At 39.1% G+C, this 24826-nt stretch overlaps 1 protein-coding gene across 1 annotated transcript; it reads right to left on the bottom strand.

Moving 5' to 3' along the window:
* Positions 1-2202: 2202 nt before the first annotated feature.
* On the bottom strand, positions 2203-24826 carry GLDN (gliomedin). Its single transcript, XM_059824043.1, has 10 exons — positions 24512-24826; positions 18806-18857; positions 16482-16499; positions 15218-15325; positions 12849-12995; positions 12137-12262; positions 7086-7166; positions 6879-7004; positions 6060-6210; positions 2203-2662 (listed from the first exon to the last, which is right to left on the bottom strand). Exons 1-10 carry the CDS (start codon positions 24824-24826, stop codon positions 2203-2205), a joined length of 1584 nt encoding a protein of 527 aa, XP_059680026.1.

Below are 24826 nucleotides of genomic sequence, written 5' to 3'. Positions count from 1 at the left end.
CAGTCCATTCCAGAACTCTTCCTTATATTTAAATAGTTTAACTAAACCTCCAGCAGATTGACTGGATACTGCCTGAGATAGCTTTAACTTGACCTCAGACTGTACTGAGATAGAAAAGATTAGCTGTTCGCATTTTATTTTCAGCTGTCCTAGAAAAGCATAAGGTTAACAGAATTCTGTTCTTCATCTCCAACAAAAGCAGCTGCAAGAAACACACCCTGATTCTGTCACTGAGAAAAGAGGCAGAATTTACTGGCCCTCCTTCTCCAGGAGGTTGATCTGAGTGGTTCAACAATGCCATTCAGAAATTTAACATGATTTAAGAGATGTACATTATCTAGATACTGTCACATCTGGCATGAAGTGTATTTGTCCAAGTATATTGCCAAGCTTTTTTTTTTTTAATTAGCTAAAAAGTCAACTTTATTAGTACCATAATTCGATTTTTAAAAAAACAACACCACAACAACAACAAAAACCCCCACCCAATTGAAAAAAAAAAGAAACCCACACCCTACAAAAATCAAAAGTTCACATACACAAAACCATAGCTCTGGACTGTGACGTTTTGCACTCTTTATAGGTATAGATAGAATTCTTGGTATATGAGTTTGATGTATGTATACTAGTTCAAAGTATTAATTATGCTTTTTTGTTTCCCTCTGCATCTCTCTCCTTAGCATGCAAGGCCTGAATCTTGGCCTTAGTGAAACCAGCAAGTGTGCTGAGAAGAGAGGATGCAGCCCAGGCCCAACCATCCCTGTATCACACACTGAAGTTTAGCTGCAGCAGAGGTATTTTTCCAGCACATTTGCTAGACAAAGTTCTGCAGGCACAGACATTCCCAAATTCATTAATCCCTTTGACTGTACTGGATGTCACATAGGTATTCAACAGCTCAATGCAGTTCAGAGTTTAAGTGATACTTTGCTTCTAAATATTTGGATGAGCTCCATGACCTTTACCAATATACACAGGGAGCTTAGAAATTCAGGTAGGTGTTTTCTGAGAGCACAATTTTGAATTTAGATACACAAAGCAACAGTAGGGATTTATGTTTCAATGTTAAATTTAGAACTCTGAAATACCAGAACAAAATTAGAATCAAAAAGTTCCTACTATTTCTCACCTCTGCTTTCCAAAATTTGAATGTGAATGGGCAATCTCTGAATTAAAATTAACAACAAATTCAGTCACTAAGCATGAAGATGAATACATGCATTTCTGCTCCAACTATTTTATTTTTCTAAGAATAGCAGCAAAAAAGTATACCCTTCATTTTATGACTTCATTTGTACAGATGAATGTGGGGAAATTTTTTTTTTTTTAAGAAATATACCTTCCTATAATTAAGTATAGTTATAAACAAGTTACAGTGGTATAGTTTATGTGGCAGTGAGGGGCACAGAAAAGTCTGCAGCAACACAAGAAACTCAAACACTGTTAAAAAGGGAATTTTAATCACAAATTTTACATCTTTTCTTCAATTTCATACCTTGTCACTTTTCTTCCCATGCTCCATTTACTAAACACAATTTCATGGATATTCAATGTTTAATAATGCCATTTTTCCCATTTTCCTTGTACTTGGGCTGGATTTTGCTTTTGACTATGTAACAGTTGACTGGACTTGTCAAATGTGAAGCTTTCTGCTTTTTTTTCTATTTAAACAACTATTTCCATCCCCATTATTTTTAACAGTTGTATATCTTTGTCAAAAAAAAAAAAGTTCCTAGAGAATCAGGGGAAAGTATTAAGTAAAAATGACAAAGGTATTTGTATACAAAAGTTCATTATTTAGACATTTATACTAGACCCTAATCCCTGACTAGAAAATGATTGCAGATGAGATGATTGCAACAGAAAGTTATAAATAGCCTCTGCTGAGCACATGACCATGGAATAATCAATGTACATTAGATATAATTATCAGCTGAATAACAGGGGAAAAACAAAAGCAAGTCTGTGCTGTGTGCCAGCTGCAATAATGAACAGCTATTCTTTTAAAAAGACAAGAATGGCCTATATAATTGAAGTGTGTTTATACAAAGGCGTCTGATCTCCATTTTATGCACGCTCACAAACCACCCTCACTGAACAGAAAATTATACCAAGTGAAGAGACCCCCATGTGAATATCATATAGCTTTAAATAATCTGTTTAGTCAAACATGGCTCCCATATGTGACATATTAAAATATATTCATCTGCCAAAATGTACAGGGTATACCATTAAGCTCCCATTTTCCCATGTATACAAATTCTTATCTCTTAGACTGTATGAAAGCATAGCAAGAACAGACTGTGAAGACCGTAACTCAAACCTTGCATCAATCTGCTTCTCTTTCAGCAAATCAAAAGCAAAACTTACTGTCACATCCTTAGTATCAGTAACATACATAATGCCACATGCTATGAATGCGTTCCCAGCCTTGGACTTAGGATATGTAGTATTGATATGCCGAATCACTGAAAATGTTTCTTCATCAATATGTGCTACTATTATATTTTCATCAGTACTTGAGGCATATATAATCCAAAGACCTTTCTCATCCACTGCTACGTTGAAATACGTCTTCGAGTTAGAAAAGAGGTAGTTACGACCATGATATAAGGCATTTTCAATTAGCAGCGTGCCCAGCGATGCTTTATCAAGCCCAAGTCTGAAATGAGATAAAGTAAGTATTCAGTATGTTGTGTTAAAAATTCATTTTTATACACACTGCTTGGCTGAATCAATTCAGAGTGCATTATTACTGATAGAAGCATTGTTGAAAATACTTGAGTTCAAGGACCATTCTGATGTCTTTTAAGATGAAGTACTCCATTCAAAGCACCTTCCAAAACACTAGGAGAAAATTCCAAAGTAATAACCAATCTAAAAGGTGGGTTTGGTAGGTTTCACTTTATTTAGTCTATGAGCTTTATTATCACTAGGATGAAAGAAGCAACTAAAAGGAATGGGTATGAAAAAGAATTAGATACCAAGTGAAGGCCCAAACTTGTGAAGTGAAATCTGTACAGAAGTTTGCTTTCTACTAGGTGGGAATTAAAGGGAGAAAAAATGTGATTGACCAAACCAGCATGAATTCTGGGCAGGTTCACCTAGTCTTAGAGTTCCTCTTTTGAAAACAGTTCAGATAATGCAGTGATTTGCTCAAGTAAACATCAAAGGAATAAAAATTCTACTTTTGCAGAGCCAAAATTCTGACCTCATGCTGGCCTCCAACAGGACAGCCTGAATGTCTCATCTCTGATGTATAAAATTGTTTTTATTCCTTGAAATTCCTTAATAGGATGATAATCTGAGGACAGCAGCATTGAGCAGCTAAATTGAGTTCCTCTACTAGTTTAAGAGGGTAATCAGCTACTATCAAGACACATTTGCAGTTAGCATTTAATCACTGAATAACACAGTGCTTTAGCAAAGGCAGAGAGAGTACGCTTTATCCTTTTAAGTAATGCCTTCTGTAATGAAGCACGTTTCATTGTCTGACTTTCATCTAACTGTATAGCTCCGTTCCTCAAATAGAGGAAAAACATCACTCAATACAGGAATCTGCTACAGTTACAGAAGTTTTCTCAGAAGACAGGCTTAATGACAGGAACATTTCAGATCCAGGAACTTACAATAGAAGGAAAAATATTGGAAGAATAATTTTTGTGTGGAAGAGGCGTTGATAGCATATACTGGAAAAATCATCCTAAATCAAGAATGACTAACTAGATGATTCCCCTCAGCTTTTGTAAAACTCCTATCTCCAGCAACTCTATATTCCAGCAGCATATATGTGCAATAAAAAATGGCTTCAAGGCTGGAGAAGATTTCTGAGAAACATGTGTGTCAACCCAGTTAATCTCGTTAGTTGTTTCACATTTGTAAATAACCTCATACAAGGGCAAGGGCTAGAAGGACAGCCCTTAGCAGGAAGTGTCACATAGAAATGCAGATTTTCTTCACGATTTTTTTTTCTACAAAGAGCCAACAAGATAAAAAGCATCTCAAGATTCATTAGAAATGTGCAAGATCCACAACACAGAACACCCTGTCTTTTCTTCTTTTATGTGAAAATCCTGAAGGGAGCACAAAAGTGAGGTTTCATTCCTGAGGTTCTCTTCCGCTCCCCCAGTCAAGAACAGTCTAGTCTAGAACTCCAAATGGTTCAGAAATTCCTTAATCTTCTGGCACCTTGGTAAATGACAAGTTATAGTGTAATATTTTCACAACCACAGGGAATTCAAGCTACAAACACTTTTCTGATCGCTAAGATGAATGAAGTCAACCAAAAATAACAGAGGTGGGAAAGCACGTTGCAAAACAAAGGAAGAAAGGATAAAGCAATCATAATGTCAGGGATGTGACCATCATGAGAAAACCTGCCACAGGTTAGATAAACCTAGTTTTACCAGCTTTTAAATATGACAGGAAACTACTTTTAAATATTTTTTCAACATTTTCAAAATGGACCAACCAGGTCCTCACCTGTTCTTTGCATTAAATCAATACAATACTCCCAGAAGCTTTTCTGCAGCCCCAAATCAAGGACTTCACTGTCACAGAATTCATAGCGCCTCATTCTGTCTGTGCTGAAAGTAAATAATCTTAGAGTGAATAACTGAACAGAAAGGCCATCTCTCAGCAACTTCTTGAAGAGGTTTTGAAGATTCCACAAATAGCTGGTGTTCATCTGTACGTGAAGGTATTTCCCAGTTAATGGTACCCAAGCAAAGGTGAGGAACTTCTGTCCTATCACTGTGTATTGCTTAGACAGAGATGGTCTTTTACAGATGTATAAACAAAAAGCCTTAAAGATATTGAAAGGAGGTTGCCAAAAAGTGGACTTGTCTTTGGCAGGATAAATATTATAGAATTCAAGCAACTTGCTCACATTCCTTGGCATCCAAATGAATATAGGAAGGCAGCACTCACACCTGCTCGGGAATAGACATCAAAGTATAGCAATGTTCTTGGCTCAAACATCAGAGTCATGTAAGAGAACTTGAAAGCAGATGCAATCTTTCACTTGCCCTTGGACTGTCTTTCTTTGGCTCTTCCCACAAGATGAGATTTTGTTTTTGATCTGTATTGTCTGTCTCTGTCCTCAGTAGAAACTAAAGAAATAGAGATGTAATTCCCAGTTCCAATTCAGGGAGATACATTGGGAGAGTTGTAGGAACTTCTTATTACAAGGAAATCAAACAGTGGAGCCACTCCTCCACAATGGAATGTGCAATTCACTGGGTCGCCATGTCCTCAGCTGGTGCCTTATTGCATTCCTCTGCACTAGCAGCATTAACTCAACCCCTACCAGCTAAGAACAGTGCTATCCATGAGCAAAGCATGTGCATCAACCCAGCAAGAAGGTCTGGAAAGCCACATTCCACAAGTGGGCTACAATCATATAACCACTCATCTGTGTCCCCGAAACTGCAGCTGAACCAGTTCTTACTCTGATGCAGGTAGATGCACAGCTTATTTTTTTAAATCAAATACTTTTTTCTGACCCCCAAATCCCTTAGTCAGTTCCCATTTCTTTCTCACAATTATGAACACAGCAACGAATCCAAGTGCAAGAACACCCACAGCAATGTAATGTACTACAGAAACCTGTCAGGCCCCAGGGTAGCTAAAAGAAAAAATCTGTAGTCACCTCTGCTCATGGCATCTTGTTAATCTGGAGGCCCATGCAGTAACTACTCAGGTTAACCACTTAGACACAGAGCTGAGCAATGCTTAAAGAACTGACTGTCACAGCAAAGTAATGGACCTGGACTACCCTCCCAGCTCCTCTCCTCCCACAGCATCTGCACACACAGATGGAAGGTCGTGGCCCACATTCTAGGTACAGATTGGAAAGAATTAGTTGTTCTGTTCTGGAAAGAATTCTGAACCATTCCTCCCCATTCTTCCTGTTCTAGAAAGGAATAAAAAGAAACATAAAACGGTACAAGGGAAGTGGTCTGCTTTTCTTGCTTTTCTGAGGCTCACCTCTGTCACTCTAACCCATTGCTACTCCTTCCACAACATCACTTGCCTTAAGCCAACTATGTTTGACTTACTTCAGAATGACATTGGTTCCTCCCTTTTGATAATATAGATGATTGTTTTGTACTGCATGACCACATCCATAAAAGAATCCTGTGATGTTAATGATCCTGTAGCTGTCATTCAGCAAGGCATTGGAATTCTCATATTCTTTTATTGAGTTTCCTAAATGAAGGGGAAAACATGAAAAAAGGACCATCATTTGGTTCATCTAATTTTGAAATCTCTACCCTAAAATTCAATCTCTACTGAAAGTCAATCTCAATCAAATATCTGACAGACAACTATTGTATTTGTGTTTTCAATAGTGATTCAACTTACTGGATAAAATAATCTAGAGACAAACACAAAAAAAAAAAAAAAAATCTATAGAGATGGTGTTCAGGGGCCTGCTTCCCACAGACCTGATGGGCCCTAATTCTGAACACAGTTGGTAAATATACAGAAAACATTTCCTTTTTCCACTTAGGTCCTGGAAGTTCTCCTGCATTAAATGTAGCTCATGCAGCATCAGATTCATTTTCATGCCTAGCTAAATGAAAAGGCAAAACTCCTAACTACAATATTTAAAGTTGGATTGGTTAAAAAAAAACCTCCAAATCCTCAAACTATTTTCAAAATCTGATGTTGACTCTGAAAATGTCTAAAGATACTACAAATGTCTATAACCATATGTATAGTCGAGTATTACACAGGTAATATGGAAAAGATTCCGAAAAAGATGTGGGTAAAAAACCCATCATACTTGATTAGAAATATCAGTTTAGGTTGAAGGAATTAAGAAAGCAATGTGAGTATAACAACTGATTTTTGATCAGCAACTACTAGTGTACCTGAAAAATGCATGGTAAGCCAAATCCTTTCATCGCTTATATTTGCAGGTTCCCGCATCCAAGTTCCAAATGTTTGCTGTACACTGACAAAGTGAACAGGACTTCCTACAGATGTTATGACACATTCTAGTAGGGAAAAAGCACACGTCCATTATCTGTGACGTTAACACAGTAAGTAGCAGTTAGTCGCACTCTGTAGCAGGTTACCAGCTTTTTTTGAAGAACCAGGGGTTCTGTCTTCAGCTTTTCCAGCCAGGGTATCATCATTTGGTACAGCACATGTCTCACCTAGAGTTTAGAAAGAAAGGGTAAAACATGTCATTTCTCTATATTTGGCATGACAGATGTGCACATCAGTGACTCCACTAAAATAAAGGAGTGACAACTGGGATGTTGTTTCATCTGGGAAAAAAAGCTTAGGTTGGTCTGGTCAAAAAATAAGATAAAAAAAGACTTGCTCTCACTTCTGCCAAGGAGATGAAGTGTTTGGGCTGGTTTGTTTCCTTAAAGTTGTCAGGCTGACAGTCAGCTTTGCGGAGTAACTAATTTTGCTCAACAGATTTAATTTCTTAGCTGTGAATTTCTGAGTAGCTGCTTAGAAAGACAGAGTTGCCCCCTTCCTTAGATAACTTTAGACAACTCATGCAGCTGGCAGCTGGCTGATTTAGCAGTAATACCAGAAGCGCTTCATGGGGAATAAGTGACGGCTAAACTCAAAAGCTTCATGCCCAAATCTACATACACCAGCAGAGGGGGTGTATTCTGTAGGCAACACTGGAAGTTTTGCTCGTGCTGTTAATGCCCGAGATGGTAGTAAAGTACTAACACATACACTGCGCACATGATGCATAAGAATGCAGGTCACTCACCTATGCCGTTAAAGAAGCAATATGAAAGACTAAGGGAAATTATACACTATATTCCTTACACACATAGAAATAGTTCACATCAGAAACAAATAAACAACTGGAAACATTCTTCCCCACCCCTCAACAAATTAAAGAGTAACTGGTTGGGGTTTCTTTTAGCATTTACTGTTAAAACAATGCCTGAATGAAATTATTTAGAGACCTTTTTCTATAAACCCAGATACTCTTCTGCCTTTAAAACAATGCAACACATTTCAGTTTGCTTAGAATGAATAACCACAGAGAACAGCTCTCAGCTCTTTGCTGAAGATACCCTGATTTCATTGTAGCCTTGTTTTCTAATTCCATTCTTAACTTTCAATCTCCTTACACACTTCACAGTGCTTGACATGCAGGCTGGAAATTCTTTTGGACATACGTTTTCGTTGTTGCTTTCCAATATATTTCCAGTATGTACAGGGTGGTGATGAAGTTTAAATGAGAAAGATAGTAAAAATATGAAATAACTATAAAGTAACGCTGAAAGTGTGCTGTGACATTCAGGAAAGAAAGGACATATTATACTGCATTGTTGTTTTCTCCTTTAGGTTATATCCTCTCTTTTTGTTCATGCAGAAGGAAACTACTCCAAGATAGAGCAAGAACAATACATACTTCTACTATCCATTTATCTAGGACGTTTGGTGATATGCCAGTGAAAGTTTGTAAGTGGTCACAGCATATCTCCAAAATAAAGCACAGTCAGTCAGTCCAACCATGGGAAGATGAATGCCTAAAGCTAGAATCTAGCAATCCGTCTAGATCACTTTCCAGCTTCTGATCTCAAAATATCTCAAAAAAGGAACCCACTCAGTGGAAATTATAAGTTGCAATGCACAAGTTAATTTTCTTGGGCTGAGTCTAATAGAGACAGTTAAGTGAATGAGCACTTCCTTATACAGTAGCTTATCTAAGACTATAGATTAGTCAAGGACCAGGTCAGTGTTTGTATTGAAGCTGAGTGCACTATTTGCATTTGAGAATATTTGCAATACTCTCTGAGGACCTTCAGCTGCATGAAACAGAAAGCAACTAAGATTAAAAAAACAGTTTTCAATCAGAGACACTTATGTGAAATTTTCACTGCTTTCTTTCCACCAAAAAAAGATGAATATCCTACTGATTCCTATCATAAAATAGTCTGCCTGAGAGTTAATGGAGTTTACAAGACATTATTGATTTGGTCTGTCTGGGGAGGGTGGGAAGGATGGAGCGAGGGAGTGTGGAGCAGGGATGTTTTGTTTCTTTTAGAATTAGCTAACAGTACCATTGAGAATAAATACATCTGAGCTTCCAACTAATTATTCTGTTCTCTTAAAGAAATAAAGTTTTACCTGATTCAAAATTTAATTTAGGACTACAAGAATGGTTTCTTTACGTAATAAGTTAATTACAGTTGTAAATCAGCATGTGTATTCTCTTTTCTTCAAAGGGATATGAATATTTAATGACAAAAGCTGGTTTATTCTTTGAATTTTGGTAATAAGATCTCACAGCCTACTGACTCATAAAACATAAATATCTTTGCAAAGCTATTTGAGTATAACTCCTATTTGCACACTGGGATTTAAAATCCATCAGAAATCTATCAGATAGCTTATCCTCCAAAGCACTTCAGTCTGTTTCAACACTTGAAAAGAGGCTACCTGAGAAAATGGTCCAATTGTATCTTGTACAACAGTTCATGCATTTCTGAATTTCAAATAGGATGAGATTTCTGCTCCAGCTATCTACTTTCCATTGTAAGGAGGCTTTCTGGGCTCTGTTCTGATACTTCAATACCCAGAATCTCCTGATTGAGGTTCTTACATGCTACTACAATTACAATTACATGCTATATTAAAAATAAGAGGCAGAAATAATTGATACATGTTCCACCCAGTCTTAAATATTCACTGGTTAATAGCATTTATAATAATAAATTAAAATAAGATTTTTCATCTCAGCAAACTGTGCAGAATGATGGTGACATAAAAACATATCACCCTATTAATGGTGAGACATACAAATTGGTCTGCCTATCAAGAAACTACATTCCCAATTACAAAAGAAACCCCACTTTACCAAACGCTGTCACAGCTAACTCTCCTCTTTTCCAGAAATGTGAAAGATTAGTAACTGAGACACCCTTTGCTATTCTTTTATAGGATCACTCTGACCTCCCTGAAAACAGGCATCTCAGCTGGGAGGAAAATTCATCCCACAACTGTAGGGGTAGCAACAGTCACTGAAAGGTGCAACCATCTCAAATGCAATACCTTCCAGGGGTGAAGGACAAGAACAGCCAGATCCAGTACGTAGAACCAAACCCAAAAGTTTGCTTCCATTCTCAAGCTGGAGTAAGCTAGAAATACAATGCTATTCTTGCACCAGCTTCTCTTTGCTTTCCATAATGAGCTAATACCTTGAACCAAAATTTTCCAGCTATCACAATACCACAATGTTTGTATAACCCATGTTCCTGAGCATCTTCCTCATCTTCTACTGCTAATTCTGCACTGGCCAAAAAAAAGGTTCTCCTCTTCCAGTATGTAGAAATGATTTGAAATACAAGTCTCAAAAACAGATTTTTTTTTTGAGAGAGAGTTTTCAGGAATATATGATAACATTTTTGGCCAAAATTTCCAAAAGTCCAGCAACTTCAGAAATCCATCTTGAAATACTTTTAAAACATGGCTGCTGATTTTCACAACAAAATTAGTAAGAACATCCTTGATTTCCAAGCACCAGCCTTCCCAACCACACCCACTCCCCCTGCTCCCATGTGCCTGAACTGGCACCGAAAAGCGTTAGAAAAATCAAACCCTCATTTAATACTTCTAATTCAAAACAGAATTGTTTAGAGCATTAGAGAGATCAAAAATCACAGAGATTACATTTTGTTTTCAATGTTGTTGAAAATAAAGTTGATTACAAAACTTGCAAATACTTTCACAGAGAGTCTCAATATCCCTCTTAACCTCTAAGAAGCTATTCCCACTCAAAGGTACAAAATGAAATTCAAGCCTATCTGAAAAATCCAGTTTAAAATGAAATTTTTCTATGATAAATATAAATATCTGTAAAAATACAGTCAGAAATGTGTTTGCTATAGAAGGTTTTTAGAATATTAATATAGTCTTTGGTATCAGGTTGACACCAACACTTTCTTCCACAAAGTATTTAGCTATTATTAATACGATTAAATCCATATAAACGTCAGGCATGGAAAAATATGCTCAGTACGCTAGATCTGTCAATGTATTTACAAAATACACTGTTTAAGACAGCAGAGTACTTCCAACCAGCCACCTGCTGGAGGAGGAGATATATGCCAACTCACTTTCTCTATGTGCTCCAGAGGCAGCGCTTTACTCATTAAAAAACACACATGGGCACATGCACACACACACACGTGGATCTTATTTGAGGCACAACTTCAATTTTTCAACAACCCACAATATCAAGTTCAATCCATGAGGATTTACTGGTATCCAGCACACCTGGAAATCATGCCAGAGATACGTCATGGCAAACTCTTAATTATCTCAGCACCCTAATCAGTGACTTAAAAAAAAAAAGTGCAGCAGCTGCTACACTTCAGCATACAGTCTGTGACCTGGCAATCTGGATACTCGTATTTTGGTTCTAGCAGTATCTGCTGTGCAATTTGCAGCCACAGTTTGAAGGGGATCTCCTCTGTCTTTAATTTTTCCTTTCTGAATATTAGATGTATAGCCATACATCTCAGCAACATAGCTACAGTAAAGGAAATAAAAGGGACTCATGATCCACCTGTCATTCGGGATACAATAATGATAAATAGCAACAATGGAAAAGAACTCAAGATCACCCTGCTCCAAAACTTACATATTCAAATGGACACAAAGTCTCAGAGAATCCTTTTGTATTCCTCCAGCTTTTAAAAGTCTTAGCTAGTTCAAGCTTGCTTCAGTTCTGCCAATGACCAAGCAATTTCTTTTTGTAGAATACACTGAAATGTAGCCTGCCTAACAGGTGTTACATTTACATGTAAAATTAAAAATTCAGCATTTAAAAGCTTAAAATTTCAACTGCATTGCTCTTACTTTCCAAAGATACCTCACCTAACAGAAAACACCACGTGTAAATACTTTGCCTGAGCATTAGCATAGCACAATTAAAAGACTAATATTATACTGGAAATAGCTCGCTGCCTTATCCAAATTATATTTCAGCAAAACACCTAAACACATGCTCAGCTTTAAGTTTGTGCAGTTTTACTCATGCCAGCAAAATTAAACACATGCTTACTGTTTTGTTAGACTTCAAGCAATGAGTTTAATCTTGAACCTGTTTATAATACTAAAAAGAACACTGAAAAGAACTAACCTGTGCATTTGCTGCTGTTTATGTTCTCCTGAAGCTGTGCTTTACCTTTGCCTTTACGTTTTCCTGGAGGGCCTGGGGGTCCAGGTGGTCCAGGGGGCCCTGGAGGTCCAGGTTCACCTTTTGCACCTACGTACAAAACAGAGCACAATGTCGCAGGCCCTGTAGGCAACAGGCAACTTGCCGAGAACTGTACGTGTCCGCATGATGGATTTTGAAAGATCTCCAAAACAGCCTCTCTCTTCTTAAGAGGTTTCTGCATACAGAAATACGGTGCAATAAATTCACTGGGATGCTGTTTGTTAGAAGGTGAACCATACAGAACTTCAGAAGTTGTAGGACATCAATGCAATTTACCTATCTGGATTACAGGCACATTAGAGAGTTATAAAGCACTGTTGTCTTTTACTTACTGTATTCCAAGACCTCAACTTCAGAGGCTACAGTGCTGTCATTTTACACAGCTTATATTTGTGGCTGCTTCATGTATTCCTGAGTGGAAATCTGCCCCTCATTTTCCAACAGAAAATAAAACTACACTGCAAGAAAGAGCAGGAGGAGGTAAATTGTCTAGAAGCGTACTGGAAAGAATGGAATCCAGGTACACCTCAACCCAAAGCCCGAGCAGAATCACATTCATGCTTCAGAAGCACAGTGTATCTTTTTCTGTCAAGTACACTGTTGCAAGAGAGCTCCTAAGAGCATTTCTTCCTACCTTCTAATATCACACCATTGTTTGCATCCCCCTTTTCACCCTTTGCTCCTCTTGCACCTTTTCCTCCTGGCATACCATCCTTGCCAGGTAAACCCATTTCTCCAGGTTCTCCTTTCTGTCCTTGATCACCTTTTGGTCCTGGTAGACCTAGAAATAAAAAGCATTTCAGTACCAAGAACACTGTTCCACTATTAAGCATCAATCAATACATTTTTTTAATACAAAACATATCCACTCTAGTCGGTTTATTCACCTGGGTATTAACTGGGTAGCTGTAATTTGTTCTGATTTCAAAACAACGTTGTAACCTAACATGAAGGGAGACAGTATCCAGTCCATTAGCTGCAAGTAATACATTCTTTACCTAGTGATCTCTGAGTTTTGAACATGAAATATACAGACCTGGGCCTTGTTAACACTGGCTGGAGAATTTCGGGGTAAGTAGGAATACTAAGGAAAGATGTGAAGTAATATATTTATTTCACAGTTGTAAGGCATTAAAGAAGGGCATTTTCATGGTTCCTCTAGACTTTTTGTTAAAGTAATTGCGCACTAACATTAGAACACAGTAACATTACAACACTTCTAACATTTCCCACTGTCCCAACAGAGCATAGATACAGCTACCTAGTAACATTTTCACATGGCTACTATAACCCTCCCTCTACACGTGTTAGAAGTATGATCAGTCCACATACTTCTTGTGCTTGATCATGTAGTAAAGTAACACAGTTAACAAGATATTCCTTTGTCCTGTGTGATTTAGTTTTGTAATAAGGAAAACAATGGTGTGTTTGTACAACTGACACATCAAAAGCTTGCACCCTCTACTTTTGTGGCAGTTACTATTTTCTTGCTTTAGGAGAGAGAAACATAATAGTTGTACAAATAGAAATGCCAGTGTTCTTGCAGGCATCGGTTTCAAATAAACTACATTTGTTAATACTTGAGAAGAAAATTCTTGTTTTTCTACTTACGGTTTTATTATTTAATTGATTTTGTGAAATCAGAAACAGAATTAGTTTGGGGGTGAAATCTGAAATGTGTCTTTGGCACAATTGCCACCTGACTCTCTGAAGACTGGTTCTCACTTTCATTTCCAATTCTAAAAAAATTGTTGAGAATACTAAAGCAACAGACCATGTAGTGTCTCAAGATATAGTAGACAATTGTTCCATTTGTACATGCCAGCAAGCCCACACAGCTAGGTGCAAAAGCCATAATAATAGCTGGGCCACTATAAATACCAACCTGCTGACATCAGCCTGTCTGCTCATCAACACACCCTTCCTCTTCTCTACCCCCCCTCAAATCTACCACTCTGATGCCCTTTTGTCTCCTTACCCTTCTACCATGCACAGCCTGCTGCCTTCTCACTCTGCCTCAAAGACACCGATTATCCATCACTGCTCGCACACAGCTATTGTGCATCAGGTAAGTCAGTAGATAACCTAATTACTGCTTTACAACTTTACAATAGTTTTACAGGCTCTGAGCACAGTAACTGCCTACCTGCCATTTCAGCTACGGTGCAGTGGTCTGTTGACTCTAGCATGCCAGGGCTACTACTCTTCTCTGTGGTCAGCCTTTGTCCCGCCCCATTTCCCGATGAGCTGGACAGCTAAGAGGCAACAGCAGCCCTTCTGCTGCTGGTTCCCTCTGTTCTTAGCAGAAATATGTCATGGTGAAATCAATAAGTTAGGTCTAACATTTTCCTCGACCAGCATGGAAAATTGCTTGTGGGCTACACACAGCCTACGGGCTATTTAGCAGAGCTGCTCTATCTGTGTCAGCTACATTAAAATAGTACCTAGAGACCCTGCTGTGTTACAAAGTTTATGCGAGACCGAAAAAAAAAAAGCTGCTCCAAGAGTCTGCAGCCTAACTGGACCATACAGAAAAAAAGAAAAATACGGAACTATACTGCTCCTGCCATAGATGTTATGAATCTGGACTCAAAACTGTGGTGACATATAACAATTTCCACCCCCAAACTCTGGTTCTCTTTTTTCAAGACATCTGAAATTAAAAGGCCATTATGTTAGCAGGTTGTGGGAATGGAAATAGTCTTACAATAACTGTATTTACAAGCAAGTTCAGAATACTGAGATTCAGTTAAATGTATTCAATAGCTTTAATTTGCAATATTCTGTAGCGTATGTATACCATCTTCCTCACTGTGGAGTAAGTCTGAAGTAATCTACCAAAGCTTAGTGTAAGACAATGAATGCCACAGAATTCTGTAACATGCATCTTCTTTGTAAACAGTGAAACCCTTCTCCTTGTACAAAGGTCTAAAAGTAACTACATCTGAATATAACAGTAAAAAAAGGATTTCTTTTTTAAACAACCACCAAAAAAAAAATTACCAATTTTTCCTCTTTTTCCATTTATTCCTGGTTCTCCCTTTTGTCCTGGTATACCTGGGACTCCATCTGATCCATTGTAGCCAGGCAGTCCATCAAGTCCAGGAGGCCCTGAACAAACCAAACAGTGTAACTGAATTTTCACTGTTAAATGCAATTTATCCTTAAATCTACCATATTTACTCATAGTATGTTTATATATATATTCCTTAGACATACAAAATCCAGTAACTGGCAATTATGTTCTCCATGCCAATAGAGTATGCTCCTTAAAAGAAAAAAACCAAACAAACAAAACCCCCAACCACCACCAAAAATCCCACTGCCAAACCAAAGCAAATGATACAAAAAAATCCACCCACCCACAACAAACAAACAAACAGAAAACTATGAAACCAAACTTAAAGGTAAGGTGCTTGTCTGCCCTGGCCCTAGCATAAGAAAACTGACTGAAATGAATACTGCACACATTTTGCACTAAGGCCAGCAGCAATCAGCCTCTTGGATTCCACTTCAAGGACAAATACAGTGGAACCCACCCTATTCCTGAATTTAACAGTGACTATAACATATTTCACAAGCCACATAAGCTTTAGTGTTGCTTATGATATTGGCCCGACCAATCTAACACAAGAAGAGCATTCACCATCTTGTCCACCGTAGTGCCAAACCACGATTGGGTGAGACAGAAGACATCACTCCCTCATTGTCGCTATTTGAACACCCACAAACAAAAAGTACCTGATATTTTTCTGATACAGAGAATTATTCTAACCATTCATAAAGCCTAGCAACTACATGAGTGAGAGCAGAAAGAGGTAATTAAATAAGAAAGGAGGAAAAGTTATGGGTGAGGTGGGAGGGTGGAATCAGTAACCAACATTTTTTTAAAGAGATGTTTTTAGTGTTGAATTATAATATCAGTTTACTCGGGGCGGGGGGGTTATATATATACACACACTCATCTCTTCAGCTGAATGCTACTTAAACACTCTTAATTGCATCTGGTTTTGATCAAGTATGTTTTAGTGAATGTGAAACTATTCTATTCCCTCCACTAGAAAAGCATAATGTCTAAAACCTCCCCCCTCTGAGAAGGGCACGAGTTGACCTAAATACAAAAATTACAAAGGCAGGCAGTCATTCAACCCTCCCTCATTCTAATTAGCAAAGGAAGACTATTCTATAAAAGATACATTTCAACATTTTGCCCCAGCAACTGTTTCAATTACCCAAAAATGCCACTGCAATTGTCCAAGTATCTTACCTGGGGGACCTGGGGGGCCTACAACAAAGGCAAGCAAAAGAACAAAAGAAAGAAGAAATGGTGAGTTTAACCTAGCAAGAAAATGAAAAGCAATTCCAAATTGAATTGATTAGCATTAGATAAGAACACTAAAAGGGGAGGAAAGCCCCTCAAAATTTCAAAACGAAGATCTATGGATTTAACTGCTTTGTACTAAAAATAACTATTTGAGCATTAGCAGAAACTCAGACTTACTGAAAGACTGTCCTTAAAAGCAATTACATATATACATACGTTTTGGGTTTTGCAAATTTCAGTTGATAAAGGTTTGACAACCAGCCAGCTCTACAATGTAATCTCTCTGTCAGGGGCTTAGGTGCCTTTACAATGCCATGGATGCAAGGCATCTAACAATCATTACATTTCCTTTATATAAGTGTTCTCCAAGATCCTGTTATAGTAGAACAACAACAGCTTTACAATACTGATGAATGTCACAACTAAAAATCCTGTTGAAAATATACATGAAAAATACATGCTACACTTCTCTGTGTTATATGGATATTTCATTGCAGTTCAGGATTCAGACTACTTAAATAGGAAGAAAAAAAGGTCTTGTCAATCCTATTAACTACATCTAAATCACAATCAGACTTTTCACATGTAGTTGTTCTCCAGACTGGACCAAGCTCCCCACAGAACCAGGTTGGTGTATTAGAAATTGAACTAGCTTCAGTTATTCCGCAACACGTAATACAATAAAATCTGTCTCACCTTCTGACTTAGTTCAAGTATAGGGTCTTAATGAGAAGAAAGCATAGCAGGCAAGAATAAACCAGAAAATATTTCTGTAACAAGATTTATCTTATGTGAGCCCCAATACATATTTAAAAAAACAAAACCCAAACCCAGACACAAAACACAAACACGAATAGCAGGTCAGGAGAATACAAAGAAAGGTGGTAGTTGCAATTAAAGAACCAAATTAGTTCTGTGAACATTTTTATCCAGCCAACGAAGTACTGTCTTGTTTCAACAAAACTCTCTACAACAGAAAATAACAGTAATTACCAGATTTCCCTAAAGATGACAATTTTCAGCATTAATTAGAAAGCATTACGAGTAAAGTGAAAACCATTTTATACCACCATGACAGCAATTATCCCTTTTAATCAGTATAGGCAGTAACATCAGTTAACATCTTTCTGCCAATTTTCCAGTACATGACCATTTTTTCCATGCTATAGTGTTATGTCCGTTAGTGTGTTCAATTACTTCCTCATCTCAAAAACTTGAGGATCTTGATTACCCTTGTATAAGCGTAAGACAAATAAGAAAGGCGCTTGAGAAGTAGCGAATGTCACAGAGGTCTATAGCAGAGAAAGCCAGTAATAGAGACAAAATTTAATAGCGTCAAGAGAGCAAAAAGGTGCACAAGGCACTAAGTACCATGAATTCAGAAGTCTAGAACCCAAAGAAACAAACTTTTAGGTTGTCTGTGGTTCAGCCTCAGTTGCAATCAGAACTGATCTACAATTTCAGAAGTAGTATTTAACATCTGTGTGTAGTATGGTAATTCTCATTTGTGTTGAAAACAGTTGAGCCAAATGGACTGTAGAGCCATTTGAAAATACAAACCAGACAGCAAGTGAAGCGTTTTCTTAAACTCATAAAAAGTGGCTTATTTCTAATCTTATCATTTCCAGAAAGAACACGACTCAGCCTGTGATAGACTTCAAAGCTGGACCATAGCCCTTAAATTGGCTACTACCTGCCATCCTCTTCACCAAATCACATAGAAACTTCCCACATCTTCTCTTGTCCCAGCCATCAGCTGTTCCAGCTCCTCACTGGTAACACGGGAAACCCAGCGTCTTGTAACCGTGGTCCAAGGCAGGGGAGGCAAACAGGGGAGGCTCATCTAAATCCACTACTCCACTGCAGTTACAACAACAGAAGCAAGTTTCTACAGCCTATATGTTCATTCCATGTTAGCCTTGAAGCGTGGGGACATACACAAAAATGCAGAGACTAAACCTCAACTAGTATTTTAAACACCCAAGTCTGTAAGATTTGCTTATGAAAATTACATGGGAAAGAAATAGCTCCAAGTAACATCTACTGAGCTCCTGAAATTCCAGGATTTTTAGTAAGCAGGTATAGATAAGTCCCAAAGTAGCACCTATTATCTTTTTTAAAATAAATAACCCAACTGACATGTAAATTCTGATGGAGTAAATAGCATAGTTCTTTGACGTAATGATTGACCTCAAGTTCTCTGAAAACATTGTAATTCTGTATTTCTGAAGGTAAAATAGGTGTAATGCTTAAGGCAATAAACATACCTGTTAAGCATACGCCTTTTGTGCTGTTACATAAATCCACCATCACTCGGACCTAATATTGCAAAGAAAGTAAAGTTGAAAACAATGCCTACCATAGAAGTATCTAGTTTACTTTGCCTACAGAAATAATCCCAAAAACAGAGATACAACTGTCCACTCTGTGCTTACAAGAATAAACTATTTAGATCTGCCTTAACACTGTGACACCATCCATCCCTTCAGGCAGTGATTCTCTCGTAGGAATCTGTTCAATATACCTCATTTTAAACCTCACTGGAAGTATGAAGAAAATATTGAGCAGATAACTCCAAACATCATCTAGGCATTAAAGTTCACACATTACTGTAAAGCATTTGTGGTTGTCCATGCGTTGACTCTATCAGTGGAACGTATTAAAAGACAACATCAGCCAATAAAAATTACATTCAATTTTATTTTGTATTCCTATCAAATGATGGATACTTTTCCAACATAGCATATCCACTGAGAAAGATGACTTATGTTCCAAGTAAGTGATTTCTTATCTTGGAATAACCAAGATCTGCAAATTTGTAATGGACCTTTGTCCATTCAAAAGACTTCATCCCAACAATGACAGACTTCATAAAAACCAAGCTGGAAGAGACATTCATACAGATGCTTTTAATCTAGGGTAGACTAAAATTTATCAATTAAAAAGTCATCTTTACAAAATATATGGGGTTTGGCTGGCCAAACATTCACGTTACATGTCCTGCATGCTGAGAGTCAACACTCTAAAAAGTTTCGCAACTCATCAAAACATCCAGCAGAACTGAGGGTATTACAAACATGAGCACTGGAAGTGCCTCAACCCTTTATGGGAAAGTCTAATGTTTATAGTCAGAAAAGAAAAGGATTATGATTTCAGGGATGTGCAATATATGATAATTTATGAACATATTTACCCAGAGTTGCACATATATTCATCTTCATACAATTGCTCTATTTGCAAATAATGAATGCACCAGTGCCAAAAGACAGAACAAACAAGTGCAAGTCAATCTGATGTTTAATCCTAGCAAGGTTATTTGCCCCTGACAATCTTTATTTTTAAAATGAATGCATCATTAGCTTCAAGTGACAAATCTCACAGACTCAAACAAAGGTGTGACGGGTGCACTCGACCCCTTGACCAGACTGGCGGTGGTTTGGTGCCGACTCCAGAGGAGGTAAAGGCCTGAGCCATAGCCGGGCCACGAACTCTTCTAGTTTCAATCTGTTCTCTGAAAACCCCCAAAGGAGCAGAGTGACACAGTGAGCATCGATGCATATGAGCTTGGAACACCAATCATGCAATTAACACATGAATAGCAGGTGGCTTTTCCAAGACTCATTTATCAAGGAACAAAGAAAGTTGTGGGTACGAGGAGTCTCATGCATACCTTTCCCATCTCATGTAGTTTGACTAAAAGCCAACCACTTTATTCCATAAATATGACAGCCTAAGTGAGCCTTCTTTGAGCTCTCCCTGCTAGCCAGCCTGGCTGCATGGCGGTGATATCCCTCTGAGCTGGGATGCCTCTCAAGGTTGCTCCTCGAGGCAGAGAGACCTTTTACCAACAGCGGATCTTTGGTAAACGACCGATATCGCGCATAACCTTGTACGGTAACTTTGATTTGTGCCTTGGTAACTTTGATTGCACGCTGAATTGATGCTAATGAAACATTACATAAACTTTGCATGTATAATCATTCAGACACAAACCACTGACCAAGTCTGAGACTAGGTTTGGACCTAGCTGCACCTACACTCCTCTCTGAGAAGGAGTTTAGAAAGCAAAGGGGTCCACTCTAAACCTTGTGACTCAACAGCAGGGTCCTCCTTACCCTCTGCATCCCCAGTCTCTCTGTGAATCATTTTAACTCAAGTGTAACTCAATCCTCCTTCGTATGTTTTTCCATGCAGTAATTAATAGAGTGAACTTTATCATCAAACTTTGTTAAGTTGCACTTTTACAACATCGTATTAAAATTGCTTTTGCTAATAGGTTTGATGGTGATTCTTTAAGAGATCTGAATCACTCATTCGCGACAGATTGGCATAGTCGGCAGAATCCTAAATCAGGATTTGCAACAAAAGGACAGTTATTTTGATGACAAGTATTTTTGCTGCAAAATTCAACTATATTTGACTATAGATTTCAATTCTGTCAGATACCTACTGAGGGTTTACGGGATTCCAGGCTGTACTGGAACAGCTCTTGCATTTAAAAGTTTTAGACTCAATTTAAATTAGCTGAGAAGAGCTAACTGGTTTTGAACGTCAGAGTTTGTTCTCTTTCCCCTCACACTCCTCAAAAACACTTGGCTTCTACCCTGTAATTTGTAAAATACACGTTGTCCATGTGCGCTCTAATTCAAACTGCATTTTAATCTAAATGGTTTTGTTGAGGTTGCTGAAGTGATTACAACTTGCTTTGGGGCCCTCCAATTATCTCAGCAGCATTATTTTTGCCAATCAGTGCATTTCAGATGACAATTAAAAAACATGGCACTCGAGAAGTGAGCGTGTATTAGCAAGCAGCCTACAACAGAACCGCCAGCTTACTAAGAGATGAGTACACCAGTCATCTGATCAGCCACTATTACCTTTGCCATGAAGAAAAGTATCTTATTTAAATGCTAAAAGCTTAGTTTTCTCGTGAAGAAAGGGTGAAAAAAGAAAGACAAACAACCTACACTATGAAGCAACTACTCACATAATTAGATATCCATAGGCCGCCACTTCTTGCACTGTTTTAAATCTGACTTTCAAACTTACTGCTCACAAACTTATTGGACTGTTACCCCCTCATCAGCCTTTCTACAGCAGCAGATTTGCCAATTTTCTATTTTCATTCTGTTACAAAATAAATATCTATATTTATAAATACATAAATAAATAAAACAAAAGGCACAGAATCAAAAATATACTCACACTATTAAAGCTAAAATACCATTTTTGATGCCTAAAGTTATTTGAAAGATTCTCAGACAGTGGCCACAACAGATCTCCCCTGACCAGCAGCTGTGCAGAGCAGTAGGATATTGACACCTGTGGTACCAATCTGCAGAAATCTGTGCCTCCACGACAAGAGAAAGCCTGCTCAGGCAAAACCTCCATTCAGGGCCCACATTCAACAGGGGCTGCAACATCATTCTAAGGCCCACCAATGCAGTAGGGATCATCTCACCAACCATAAGGAACTTTGTCTCATGCTACAAAAGTATTCAGGTCTTCATATTAGATTAGTGGGAGTTGGATACAAAATACAAAAATGAAGGGGTGGGAGGGGAGTGCCTGACAACTTTTCTAAGGACTTTTTTCCCCTTGAGCAAGTGCGTCTGCACACAGTTACACACTCTTCTGAGCAGCAGGCAGGATGAAAAATATTTCACTGAAATTTTGTAAGAACAAAAAGGCATAAAACCCCCCAAGCAGCTCCCTGCAGGATACATACATTTAAATGAAGCACATCGCACAGAGCAGTAGTCACAGTGGTGATTTAAATGGAGGAGCTGCTCAAGTGAACAGTCTTGCCACACACTGTTAAAATATACACCATGTCACTTGGTGCTATTTGGAGAGGGCAATAAAACTCACTTAATCCATACGTGCTACCTTATGACAGCAGAGCAGCATATTTAACTGCCACTGTCAAAGTTATCTAGACATCCAACTGCCACTAATGACATATGTCTGAGCACCTAACAGTAAATGGCATTAACAGCGTTCAACCCCTGTCAGGATCTTAATCTTTTCTCCACCAGTTTAATTTGTGGATCCCTGAGACTCAAAGCAGCAATTCATACTGGATGAAGCAAAATGAGCCGTAGCTGCCAAACACAAAGATGATTTCTTAAAAGAAACAGGAAGACGTTTTGAGTGAATGTTTTGATGAAAAGCTTAGGTAGGTACCGCACACAAAAATACTTCACTGGGGCAGCAATTTTTTTAACATTACCTGATCCAAAAAAATCTAAAGAAAACATACTGGCTTTTTCCAATTTTTTTTTGGTATGTGTTTCTGGAAAGTCATTTCAGCTTTTGGATTGGAAATAACCCTGCTCAGTAACAGTAACTTGAGAATTATGGTTCAAAAAATAATGATTTACATTCTACTTTGACCTAAAATAATGTTTAATTTTTTTTCTGAATTGACAAAGAGCTGAAATGTGTATTATTCATGTTATTTTTAAGACCATTTTGAGTACAAAACTGTATGATTTTAAGACTTCAGGAAATTAAACAGTCTGGTAAGATGCACAGGATCCAGTGAAAAATGTTGCTACTTTGGTTAAGTGGAATTAGAAACTAAAACCGAATATCCAATATCCTTCAGTTTTGCCTCTCAATAGAAAAGACCTTCTTTGAATTGCAGAAGTCTTGTAGTGCAAATTCTAAATTCAAAGCACAAGACTTAAATGTCCTTAGCTAAAAAAAAAAATAAATTATTTATTCAAAAACCCCAAACAATTGCGTTATCAAAACTCTATGCCATGAACATCTGCAGTCTACAATCTCATTAGCTCTAATATTAATGGAGATGTTATCCCTGTAAGATCATCATAGCAATGATTTATTAGTAAAAATGCCAGTGGAACATTACTGAAAATGTATTTTCTGCAAGTCATTCTTTAAACCAGTTATGTTAGTTACATCAGTAAGAGCTTGAGTTAGCCTTTCCCGCTTTTTTGGGGGCCTAGGCCTGCAGTCCTTACTGGGACAGAATTTCCACTAACATTCCCTCAATAGTAATATTTTTCTTGCATTTCTTCTGACTCAGACCTTAAAACCTTTTCAATCTATTCAAAATTTTTCAACTATATGACGCGTATGATTTTTCAACTACATGACCTAGTTCCTACCGCGCCAGGATAATCTTTCCACTGAAGTGCAAAAACCTATGCTGTTTTGCCAGAGAGAGGACATACAGGTCTCCTCTTCTGACCCATCAAACACCACCTCGTATTTAACCCTCAGTGAAAGGGCACGATCAATTTCAAAGAGAAGTGATGGTAAAGCAATACCCAGCACCCCACGGTGAGATGCTGAACAGCAGAAAACACACGGAGGGTTCCGTGGTGCAGAGATTTAAAAATGGTCTTGTACCATTTTTGGTACAAGTGCAGAGATTTAAAAACCTGAAACCGTGGAAACTGGAAGGCTGACTTTGTACTGTGACTAAAGTCTTGAGGTTTCATTAAATCCCTGCTACTAACAAACGACTTGACTGCATTTGTCTACCAAACTACCGTTTTAGAAGTTTAATCGCAACCTGTGAGCTATATGGCCCATCAACTCAGCGTTTACGGATGACAGCGGGCAACCACCGCTCCTTCGGCACTACGCTCCTCAAAGCATCGAGCAGGTATTTTGCCCAACCCAACCCCTGCAGCAGCAGGAGCGGGGCCAGACCCGCCGCCTCAGACGAAACCGGCAGCACCGCGGGGTCGGCGGAGGCTTCGGGCCGAAGCTGGGACAAGCCTCAGCTCGACTATCCCCAAGGCCCCCGGGGCCGCAGGCAGGCACCGAGGGCCAACGCCGCCGCCGCCGGGCCCCCGCCCTCCCAGCCGGGCCCCGGCGCTGCGCAGGGGCGCCCCGCCGCCGCCCTCGGCCCGGGGGGAGCCTTCCGTGGGCAGGGCCCCACGGCGGGCAGCCGCCCGCGCCCCCCAGCCCCGCCGGGACGGGCGCCTCCGCCCTACCGGCACCATGGAGTAGGTCATCAGCATGAGCATCTCGTCGTTCTCGGCGCGCACGTGTCCGCGGGCGCGCTCCCCGCGGCGGCTCCGCTTGCTGCGGGCGGCCGCGGGGGGCGCCGGGCCGGGGCCGGCGGCGCCCAGCAGGTCCCGCAGGGAGCCGTTGCCCGCGGCGGGCCGCGCCGCCTCCAGCTCCCGCAGCGCCGCGCCCAGCTCCCGCCACTGCGCCAGGAGGAAGAGCGTCCCGGCGGCGCTGAGCGCCGAGAGCAGCCCCACGGCGGCCAGCAGGTACCGCAGCGCCCGGCCGCCCGCCGCCTCCAT

Source organism: Gavia stellata, chromosome 13 (assembly GCF_030936135.1).
Source record: "Gavia stellata isolate bGavSte3 chromosome 13, bGavSte3.hap2, whole genome shotgun sequence".
NCBI classification, from domain to species: Eukaryota; Metazoa; Chordata; class Aves; order Gaviiformes; family Gaviidae; genus Gavia; species Gavia stellata.
The sequence above is the reverse complement of the archived record's forward strand: the minus strand, read 5'-3'. Positions and strand labels throughout refer to the sequence as shown.

Bases quoted from the DNA above. Each gene is read 5' to 3' on its own strand.
- GLDN (XM_059824043.1), bottom strand. From the start codon at position 24,826: ATGGAGGCGGCGGGCGGCCGGGCGCTGCGGTACCTGCTGGCCGCCGTG. The intron at 7,167-12,136 runs GTTAGTTCTTTT...TCTAAACTCTAG, and splicing joins AAACAGCAGCAAATGCACAG to GTGAGACATGTGCTGTACCA. The intron at 6,211-6,878 runs GTACACTAGTAG...CCCTTCATTTAG, and splicing joins GCTTACCATGCATTTTTCAG to GAAACTCAATAAAAGAATAT.